General features: G+C 35.2%; 1 protein-coding gene across 1 annotated transcript in view; it reads left to right on the forward strand.

Annotated features, from left to right (window-relative positions):
- The window catches only part of AGMO (alkylglycerol monooxygenase), a 295,617-nt gene that overhangs the window by 134,743 nt on the left and 148,873 nt on the right, over positions 1-12,001 (forward strand). Inside the window, exon 7 of the mRNA XM_045827861.1 lies at positions 10,912-10,978. Within this exon, the coding sequence (XP_045683817.1) occupies positions 10,912-10,978 (67 nt within the window). The remainder of the gene's footprint in view (positions 1-10,911; positions 10,979-12,001) is intronic.

Raw genomic sequence — 12,001 nt, forward strand, 5'->3', positions numbered from 1 at the left:
TAAGGATTTATGATAAATGTTTAGTGTCTCACTTAACACATTCACAGGAATATTTGACATTACTCCGAGTCAATGTATCTAAAACATATTTGATTATGACCCACATCAGCTGTTCTTCTTTGCTTCCATTGCTCCTTAAAGTCAACATCAAGATCAAATCTTAGTGTCACCTTGTCTCTTTGATCTCTTTGTAGCCAGTCTTTAACCCAAGTCCTATATATGTTCTCTCTAGAAATGATATTTTGTTCTGTTCTACAATTACCTTTTAAAATAATTTGCCCACTGTGCTTATTCATGTATGAAATTGTAGTGTTTTCCCACACGTATTACATACATAAATGTCTTTAAGATTCACAATTTCAAAAAATATTTCATGAGCACCTACTCTGTGCCAGACAAAGAGGCCATACCAGTCCTTGGCCCTGGTATTAGTACCCCTTGTTAATAGCATTTTGAGGATCACAACCTTCTTCAAAAATCTGTTGGATTCTAGTGACTCTTTTCCAAAGAGGTGGGGGGGACTTCAGAAAAAGAATTTTATCAAGCTTCCTGAAGCTCATCAATATATTGTCTAAAAATTCATAATTCATCATTTAAAAGACCTGTTGTAAAAGGACTGGAATTTGAGGTTTTCAGACACAAGGAATTAGATAAGGATCTGTGTATCAGATTTAGAGAGGAGGGCATCTCAGGAACAAGGGAGTACTATGACAGAATGGCTAAGAGTACATGTTTTGTAATCAAAAGCAAGTTTATCCTCTATTAGAAATTGGTACACTAGTGTGTTCCATGAACCTAAAAGGGTACCTACAAATGGAAGCTCAAGAAACATCTGTTGAATGAATATTTAATAGAGTTATTTAAACTCCTTAACCTTGCTTTCTAATCTGTTAAGTGAAGATCATCATACCTTCTCTGTAGGTGTGTTATTAGGATTAATGAAATAATATATGTTAAGTGTATAGTCCTGAAAATAATATGCTTTCAAAAAATAACAGTTATTGTAGAAAAGCCCAGACTGCAAATTAAAATTAGCAGATAAAGTCAGAGCTGGAATAGGAGCAAGTATAATTCTTCTGAGTCACTGCACATATCAGAATGATCTAGGTGCTTACTCAAAATATAGGATAGTCCCCTTCTAAGAAACACAGAATCTAAATTTCTGGTGAGTGAGGGTAGGAATCTCCATTTGAACAAATTTCCTTAAGGGATTAGACTTAACACTGATGCCTTGTAGTTTGAGCACCAGCAGTAGAGATTTCAGTAAACTTCTTGAAGTCAAAGGTAACATTTTATTCATCTTTTTTCCCATTATCTAAAACTTGAATGACCATCAACAAATACACTTTAATTAATAAATTAATTGATTGTCTTAACTATATTCTCTGTAATATATATGGTTATTGGGGGGAAAATGGGAGGACAAGAAGAAAGTACTCACAGCAAAGATTGGTTAGAGAGGACTAAATTATGTTCCTACAAAATTCATGTTTAAGCTTTAACCCCCAGGTAATGATATTTGGAGATGGGGCCTGTGGGAGGTGATCAGGTTATGAGAGTGGAGCCCTCATGATGGAATTAGTGTCCTTATAAAAGGGGACATGAGAGAGAAGATGCAGCAGGAGGGCAGTTCTTACTAAACACTGAATCTGCTGGCCCCTTCATCTTGGACTTCCCAGCCTCCATTTTTGTTGTTTAAGCCATCCAGCCTGTTGTATTTAGTTATAACATCCTGAAGTGACTAAAATAGGATGCACTGATTAAAAAAATCCCTGAGGGGACAAGGGACAGGTACAATTTATCTGGTCCTTAGAAGGAAAATGTGCAAATGACATAGGGCAAATGAACTTAAGAAAAACAGATACTTGTAGCTTCTTCTCATCTACTGATTGAGAACTCATTCTATAATATTTGACCTTCAAAGATTAGTATAAAAATATTTTTTAACAGACCAAACTTTATGATAGGTGATAATCAGATCTGACATAATGGGACTATAAGATTTGATATGCAGATTTATACATTTTACTTATGAAAGTATCCAATGCTTAACAGTGCCAGGTACATGACTGGTAACCCATTAACATTTGTTGATCATTGAATGTAGAAGCAACACCTGAAATTGGGAATTTGACCATAATGGCAACCATAATGTACTAAGTTTTAGAATGAGTTGAATGTTTGAAGCATGCATTATATGACCACCTGAACTGGATTTTTGAACAAGAACTACTTAACCTCTCAATCTATCACTCACCTTCTCTTAACAAAATGTTAGTACCATTAATGATAATGTAGTCTATTTTCTTACTGAGTGCCCAAACCGTTAAATATAAAATGGTGTCACACAAGAATGAAGTTTAATATGATGATGCTTGTGAATATTTCCCATTTTCTTTTTGTCAATTTAATAGGTGTTTTTAAAAAATCAGTCACTTGGAATCCACCTCACTTTGAAGAAACACACCCAGCAGCTATGTGCATTCATTTTTCCAAGGAAAAGCCCAAAGTGGTATCCAAAATGTAAGCTGAGACATTTTTTTTTTAAATGCTAACTTGTCCAGCTCTTGTCCTCTTATTGGAGAAATAATACAATCTTAAGTGACAAGAATCAGCCTTCAAGATAATTTATTATAAACAGTCATTTAAAATGGTTGTTTATTGTATAAACATAGCCTAGGTCTCATTCTTCTTAAAACTAAGCCTCTAACTCTTTAACCCTGTGGTATGGATTCATCAGAAATATACTCCCTATGAAGCTCTTTATGATCTCAACAGTCCTGATTCTTCCAGATTGTTTTATTTCCAAACTAAAAATATTGTTTTTTCACTTCTTAGTGTGGAAATTTAGCTACTTCCATATTACATGCTTACTGAAGTAGAAAACTGCTTAATCAGTTAGGAAAACAGTTGGCTGTGAAAAAATCAGCATTTATTAAGGATTTCAAAGTGTGAAAGTAGGCAGACAAGCACATCTCCTAAGAACTCTGCTTTGTCTTGCTTTCCTGTAGAGAAATCTTAGGCAAATATGGCGTCTGCTGCCATCTGTCTAAATATTCGAGTGTGTTTTCTTGAATTAACACAGCAGAAGTAGTGGGGGATGTAATTAAGATTTTATTTTTCCAGTTTATTACCAGATTCTCTACAACATAAATCATCCACAAATGTTCACATTGGTTAAGATTTTAACAAGGAAAATAATGAATGCTTAGAGATCAACTAACTCAGAACAAGAAGTAATTTTAATATGTTAACTTATAGTGTCCATGGATTTTATCCTTTTTCTAAAAGTTTAAATGAATTGCTATAGATTTTCTTGAGAGAGAAAAATGTATTTGTATGTATATTCAAATAATAAAATCTGATATTGTTACTCATTCTACCTTGAAGTTAAGAAATAGTTAAATTATCTGTTACTAAATTATAATTTCCATTGTTCCACCCTGTTATCTTTCAAAGGATCTTAACGTGGGCACTCAGGAAATACCTACTGAATAAATTAAATCCACATAAATTATTTTGATTTCCATATATTCAGTTGAAGAAATTTCTATATGTAAATGGGACTAACATGCTGGAATATATTATTACAAGATCATAGAAATATTTATAACCCATTGAAATTCCAAAAAGATATGATGAACCTATAGTTAATTATAAAGATATTTCCAAATAAAAGAATTTGCAATTTTTTTACATATAAATACACATGCACACATACTTAGAGAGATGAAAGAAAAAAAGGAGGAATGGAAAAGAATGAGGGGGAAGAAGGATGGAAGGAAGGAAGGAAGGAAAGAAGGAAGGAAGGAAGAGAGGAAGGGAGATTGAAAGGAAAGAAGGGAGAGAGAGAGGAAGGAAAGACAAAAAAGGAAGAAATGTTGACCAGGAAAAAACCCAGCTAATCATGGTATAACTATTAGTCCATTTAATTTTAGTTTGGGTTATCATTGAGTTTTGCCACTAATTTACCTGAAAAGTTTTGCCATTTTCAGACTGCACTTCAAGCATAGATTTCTCAGTTAAATATTACATAACAATGACTTTAATATCAGATGATAAATGTATTAGGAGCTGGTTTAGTATTTCTCTCAAACACTGACTGCAGTGAAACATGGAGGCCCACAGTGGTATGGGTCACTCTGAAACATCAATCATGCATGGACCTGTAAAAGAAAAGTCTTTACTAGTTACAGTCAATGTTCTTACTCTAAGCTATGCTCATCTGAATGCAGGCATTTTTCTACTATGGAGATTTCACTTCACTTCACCCCCAACCCAGTCACTCCTCAGCATTTGTCATACTGTTAGCACATTCATGTTTATAATGAGGATTCTGCAAAGCACATGCTTCCAAGGACACGTTTTCCCTATTATGATTTTTCCCTCTCAGACAGGAAACATGAATATTTGTAAGCATCTCTTATTTGGAAAGAACATTGTAATTACATTTAGGAACCAGCCTTCTTTCTGAAAAGTAAGTCATTATAAATATTCTTATTCCTTTCAATAACATATTCCAATTCCAATATTTTTAGTACTCATTTGCAGATAGTGCAACATTCCCAATATTACTCTAAAATTAAATAATAGAATTAAGTTTTTAAAATTATATTTAGAATGTCTTTTCTCCACCCTCAATGGTCATAGTGAGATGAGACGAGGCAATTTCCCAAGCGACTCAGGCAAAACAATTTTCTCTTGAATTAACTAAACATTTTTGTTAAAAGTAAGTCTCATCCTTCAACTTGACCATTGGTGAATTGTTTCTGTACTCTCAACTGAGCTGTTAACATCTAATCAGTCAATGTTTTCCAATCAGAAAAATCAGAAAAATAACTAAGAAATGTGTAGAATGAAGTAAGTTAATTTTATAAGAAATAATTTTACATGATATTAATTTAGAATATTTATTTTGATGCTACTTAGAGTTCAACTCTAAGTGATTTTTTTTATTTCAATTTGGAAAGACCTATGAAGATACATTTTTCAGGTAATACAAGGCAGTCAGAAAACTCCAGAGAACTGTGTCATGGCAAGAGTTCATTGTAATCAGTTCACAGTAAGCATTTAATTATTTGATTTACCACATATACTTAGTTTATCAATTTCCAGAGCAAAATTATTACAGGCTGATAACCTGGATACAATGGCAGATTCATTAACCTTTTAAATTTCTGAGTCATCCAATTCACTCAGTTCAACTACAAGGCAAGGGGGAGAGGGTCAAAAGAACTTTCAGAAGAAATTTCAAAATCACTTGGTAATGTGGAAACTATCTTTTTCATCTCTGGCTCCTGTCATTGAAATGGAACCGCACACAAACCTGTACTGAAAGAATGTAAAAAGAATTCAAGAAATTCACCTGCCAATGGTTAACAGAATTCAATTGTCCTATCATCCAGTCTCTGTGATTTTTATGTTTGGTTTTTGGTATTTTAGCTATTTATCTTATTTTCCAATTCACTAGCTCACAGTTCATGCTCGGACTTGTTTTTTGGCTTTGAACTGTAAGGGCACTCCAAACTCATGATTGCCTTTAGCCTTGTGAGTGACGACCAAGCCTATTTCCTAATACACCCCTTCATCCTATTTCCAAATTAGAAGGCAGAAATTATACAATCCTTTTCTCCTGAGCTGCAAAGACTGAAGCACAGTGAGACATACTCATGAAATAGTCTCTCAGCCACAGCACTATTGACATTTTGGACTAGATAGTTTCTATTTGGGAGCAGGGGAGGCTGTCCCGTGCATTGTAAGATATTTAGCACTACTAAAACATACTCTTCTTTAGTTTCCAGGAAAACTTCCTCCAGTAGGGAAAAGCAAAAATACCTCCAGACATTGCCCAATGTCCCCCTGGGAACACAACCACCTCTGTTTGAGAGCCATACTATAAAGGCATAAGGGTGGAAGGCAGTGAAGTGCATTTATCTACTCAATATAGTCTTGTTGAATAATTACTATATGCAAGGCAGTGCCATATGTGCTATGAAAAACCTAAGGGAGGGTGAAACACCACCTCTGCCTCATGGAATTTGCAATGCATTGTGTTTTGTCATGTATAATGCACATTTTTTGCCCACATTTTTGAGGAAAAAATAAGGGTGCACATTATACATGAGTAGTACTAATTCCATATCTATATAAATGTTTTTAATTTTTAATTTATGCTTATGCATTAAAAGTGTAACTCTAGAAAGCAATAATGATAGCTGTATGCAAAACAATAGCCTGGAATACAATCATCAGTTTTGTTTCTAAATATAAATAAATAAAAAATTGAGTCAAAAAATTGAAATGAAAGATTTTTTCCCTAAAGTTTGGGCCAAAAACATGGGTGCATGTTATACGTGGCAAATATTGTAGTACTGGAAATGAACACAAATAACTAGAACACAGAACAATTTGGCAATGATACAAAAATGAATTATGTGTCAATGGATAGCCAAAGAAAGGGGAGCAAAATTCTCACTGGAAAAATCAAAAAGAGTATTTTAAAAATTTAGGGAGGCCTTGAAGGAAGAGCAAGATTCCAACAGGGCAGGTGGGAAGGTTAAGTTACTAAAAGTAGAAGAAAAAGAACATTGGAAATCAACTTTAGTTCATTATGAGGAGACTTTTGCTTGAGTTATTTTATTTTTGATGTAGGAAAATGCCTCGATGAGATGATGGCACAGTCTCATAGCCCCTGTTCTCTTGCTTTTAATTTTAGCCCTTCTTCCCCCCCACCATAAATTGTGCAGGGAGAAATAAGGTGTTTGAGACCAGTCAGCAAATGATTCAGAGATTTCCTGCTGGATACAATTTGATCAATAAAATACATGGAGGTCATTATTATAAAATTATTTTCATTTTATCTATAATTATCATTATACAGGTAAATATAGACTAAGAGATAATCTTTTAGAAAACAATGATCTTTTAAAAAAAAGCAGAAAAAATTGTTACTGGGTTTTGAAATCTGAGTGAGAAACTAGCCCTTAAGTTTTAATAATATGGAAATTAGAACTATAAGAAGAGCAAATAAAATAATCTAAAATTCTCTGCTCTTAACTTTCGGGGCTTTATGTATCCTTTAGGCTAGTATATGATTACAAGGGTAATACACCTTCCAGGAAAAAACAAAAACTCATAGACACATATTCATAAAATTTGGCATGACACTTCAGAGTCTTCTTGACCTTATGAAGCCCATCCATGGCCATTCTAGGCATCCATGGTCCTGAGGTCATAAAACTGGAGAGAAAACAACCGAATGCATTGCTTCGAAGACCTAGGAGGCGCCAAAAGCACCTAAAATCCCATGAGGGGCAGCATAGAAGTTGAAATCCCTGCACTCTATAAATCCCTGGATTCATTTTAATAGAAATGTAGTAAAAAACACTTAGTTTTCATTTCCACTAAAGCTTTAAGAGATTAAATTACTTGTATTTGATAGAAAAAATTGCTATATCTTTTCAAAACAAGAGGATAGAAAAATAGATTCCTGAGCTAAAATGGAAAAGACTCTAGGAATTCCTCCCAAGCTGTTCAAACTCACACTAGTAGGTAGAAATTAGCATCTGAGCTTCATTTTAGTGTTTTTAAATAGTAGAATATTAGGCTATATTAAGTCCCCTGTATGTTCTAAAATTCCATAATTTAAATTAATTCATTTAAATCTAAAAGAAAACAAAACTAATAACTTCTAAAAATGAAAATGGTTGCAATTATTTCCACAGTATTTTCCTGAAGTGACTCAAAGCTAGCTGTGGTTGAATTGCTAAAGGTTTGAATTTGTAAAAGTGGGCAACAATTGAGTTGTTATGCCCACCCTTATTAATTATTAATAACTTCTCTTTGATTTTGAATCTGAAGGGTTTTCCACAGAAGAACTTCTGATAGGCCTGGCTGAATGGTGAATCATCCCCCACACCGAAGTGGTCTTTCCCAGCTCCAAGGTACTCAGAGGCACCACCAGGACATATAACTGTGGTTGCCTGTGTTGTACTTGGCTTTTAACTTTTTTTTAAAAAAAAGGAACTTTCAATATTGATATCACCATGCTTTAGCTTGCAGGAGCAAAAGATTTTCTTTGAGGAAAAGAGCTTGACATTAAAAAAATAATGTACTCCGCCAAGGTCCCAATCATCTGAATGCACTCACCATTGTTATGGCTTTAAATCTGGCTGCCCACACAGACCAGGACCAAAGTTCAGAAACGCATCTGCGTCGCAGAAGCTGGCCATGGAGTCTCCTCCATCCCCTATTGTTGTCTGTTTTTGCAACACATGTTAGGCACCAAACAAACAAGGATAAAATGGTTTTCTTCTTTCCCGTCTAATTCTCTGCCAGAGACAAAGCCCAGCCAAAGCATCAGATTTCAATGTTCTGACTGCTGAGAAACCCCACTTGCTTGTTCTCGATCTATTACCATTCTTCTTCTCAACCAATATTTTTCTAACCCAGTACAAGGCAATGTAGTCCAATACAATGCAGGGTTATTTTTCCCTACTCCCCTTCCAATTCCTGCTCATTAATACTGTACTCGTGACATAACACCTTATTTCATAGGAATGCCATCAGCTCTAAGGACTATCTAGTCATGGTAATTTGAAGTCCTGAAATTAAAAAATATAGATAGTCCTTGGTCTATGAGTTTTGTTCAATGAATTAATCAAAAAGTCTATTGCTTGCATCTCATAATGCATTTCTCATAGGAATAACTTCAAAAAGTGGTGCTAGAACTTCATTTTGGAAGAAAGCAAGGCCTGAATTAACATACAGCACAGACTCTTACACATCTTTTGCACAACCATTTCTGTCTGTTCCATAATGGGAACTGAGAATCGCATAGGCAGGTTAACTGAGAGTCCAATAAGGAGAGGCTGGCACTCACCCCATGGACGGATGCAGCATTTTCCTGTGGCCCCGCGGCCATGGCTTCTCCTTCAGGAGGATATGGGCCCCATGAGCTGAGGGTAGTGTGGCTGCTGTGGCTCTTCATACTTTCTAAGCACTTGTAAATTGGGTGTTTTGATGTCAGAGACCGTCAAACAATGATTAAAGCGTGCTATGTAAAGACTTGTAATCTAGAAGTAGGTTTGGGACTTTAGGGATTCATTAATATTTTGAACTGAGCACTTATATTATTTTTATATTATTAGAGTAACAGTATCTTTCACTTTTAATTATATCTTAAAAATCTTCAAATTATGCAGAAAAGTAGAATTCCTAATGGAATGAATTTATGTATCTCCCTCACTTCCATTAAAAATCATTCTGGCCTTGATTAATTTGCATCAGCTATTCTTTTTTTTTTTTTCATTTTAATTTCTATTGCCAAATGTTTTGAGGCAAAACCTAGATCTCATGTCATCTATACTTCAGTTATACAACTCTATAAAACAGTTACACTTTCTACACAGTGACCATGCCTTATAACTCCCAATAAAACAGTACTTTTATCATGTAATACTCTGTTTATGATCAATCTCCCACATTGCCTATAAAATGTCTCTTATGTTTAGTTTGTTCAAATCAGTATTTAGAGAAGATTCCCACACAACATTGGTTGTTATGTATCTGAAATACCTCTCCACCTGACTTTTCCCCCATGTCACTGACTTGCCACTAAATTCATGTCAGTGTCATGATTGTCAGCGGCCAGGTTTATTCCTTTAGGTATCATTTAAATTGATTACCCCTTTATTTAAATTACCCCTTTATTACTCATATGTCCTCTAAATGAAATTAACACTGGAGGTGAGTAATTTCCTTCTTTTCTTATTGTTCAAGTAAAATTGTCTCCATTTTCCTGCCATCACTTTCCTACGCCTCCCACCCTCAATCCTTCTCTGCTTTGGCTTTACCCATGGGTCCTTTGGTCCTTTATACATGTTCCTTGATGACCCTTCCCTTTATTTCTCCCCTTGAAATATCATAACAATATATTAATTTTGTCATTGGTAGGCTCTACTAAATCCATTTTGATAGTTATTAAAGAAAAGTAAAATATTCTGTTACTTGTTATGGTCAATGAAAGAAAGAACAATGCAATTGAGATTAAAAAAGTTCCCACACTGCTAAATACGAATTACATAACAAACCATGTCTCTTACACATGGCCTGCTATTCTTGTTTATGACACCTACCTGGTTCCTCCACTCCTCAGAATTTGCAGACTCTGAAACAGAGGGTTCGCATCAAGAAATGTTGCAAGAGAACATGATAGTATTATGTACCAGATTTTGAAGAGTATTTGCTTGTAAAAAAAGGGGGGCCCTTTTGACTTTGACATGTGTCTCTAGGATATACTGGTAGGTGGTGTATCTATAGGTAAGAGACCAGTTAGGATTTTATATGAATTAGCAGGATGGCCCTAATGCAACAGATGATAGCTATGATAGTAAGTATTGATTGCTATGACTGACTAGTGGGTGAAATCAAACCCAGAAAATGAATGTAATTTTCTCTTCTCTATTCACACTCTGCTAACAGGAATCATCAAAGACATAGTTGAAAGGTGAAAAATAAAATGAGAGAAATATGCCTTGGCAATAGTACCATTTTAAATTATTGGAACATTATTATGTAGATATTGCTGTTACTTCCATTTTAAAGGTGACAGAATGGAGTTATAAATGGAGTTTGTTATTTTTTAAATATAGGGGCAATAAATGAAGGATCCAGGAACCAAATTGAGGATTCTAGCTCTTAACCTCACAGTAGACTCTCAGAGTAGTGTTATGAGCTTATTTTTGTCTTTCCGTGAGTAACAGGTGATAGGAAATTTTTTTTATTCTGATGCCAATCCTGAAACTTGCACTATGTCTTAACCTATGTGGCATTTTAATGTGATACTTAAGTATGACATGTACATTTATAATAACTGTGTGGATAAGTAAATATTCCTTTTCTTTCTAACAGGTCATTGATAACCTTGGTCCTTTGGAACTTATTCTTAATACTCCTAGCCATCATAGGGTTCATCATGGTAAGGAAATTTGATTTTCTTTCTTTCCTTTTTCACTTATTTAAAAGTTGAATTTATTTGTTTTGCACCATTTCATCAAAATTACCCAACAGAGTCAGCACACACTGTGCAAATAGACATCACTTCTTCCTTTGAATCTGGACTAGCCTCCTCTCTAAAGCAATGACTGCAAACAAACAAACAAAAAACCCACCACCAACAACTTTTTCATATCTGGCTTTTGGACTTTTCTTTTGGCCTAAATCTCCTCAGCTGTAGTGAAAAAAAAAATGAGTTAAAGAGCTGAGTGGATATTCACTTTATGTTTTGAAGGCCACTCCTTGACCTGATGCTGAGGTCATTCCTATTTCCAGCCAGAGAATGCCTGGTCTTGAAAACTGTGGGGATTTGAGGAAAGCCTAAAAACAACAATTTACTTCCTTGCTTAAACTTTGTGAACAAACTCTACACACAGCACACAGTGTGTGCTGACTCTGTTGGGTAATGCACTGCACTTGCCTGAGAAAGAGAAAATCCCAAGTGGCTGGTGTGTAAAGTTTAAAGATACTGGCTTAAGAAACAATAGAAATGTTCACATTTGTGCACCAAAAGACCTCAACAAGAATGTGCATATCAGCATCACTTGTAACATGGAAAAAATAGACCTAATTTACGTGTTTATAAGCAGTAGAGTAGACACACTGTAGACTGTTCATGTAATAAAGAACTACATCCCAATGACAACACCTAGACTATTGTGACACGCAATAGCATGAGTGAATCTCACAAACATACTGTTGAGAAAAGGAAGCTGATAATAAAAGAATATTATTGTTCTGTTTTTATAAGTTTCCAGAAATCAGACAGCACTGCAGGTCTTCCTCCCCTCGGGCGCAGGTCCCTTTCCCATGGCAGCGAGCAGAGCAGAGGCCCCCGCTCCCCGGGGGAAGAGGAGAGGATGAGGTCGGGCTGCACATGTTCAGTTTCCTCTTCCAAATTCAACAGTCATTCCCCTACCACGAGGGAGTCATTAGTGAGGGGGTG

Source organism: Phyllostomus hastatus, unplaced genomic scaffold (genome assembly GCF_019186645.2).
Source record: "Phyllostomus hastatus isolate PE091 unplaced genomic scaffold, TTU_PhHast_1.1 phas_scaffold_78, whole genome shotgun sequence".
Taxonomy (NCBI): domain Eukaryota; kingdom Metazoa; phylum Chordata; class Mammalia; order Chiroptera; family Phyllostomidae; genus Phyllostomus; species Phyllostomus hastatus.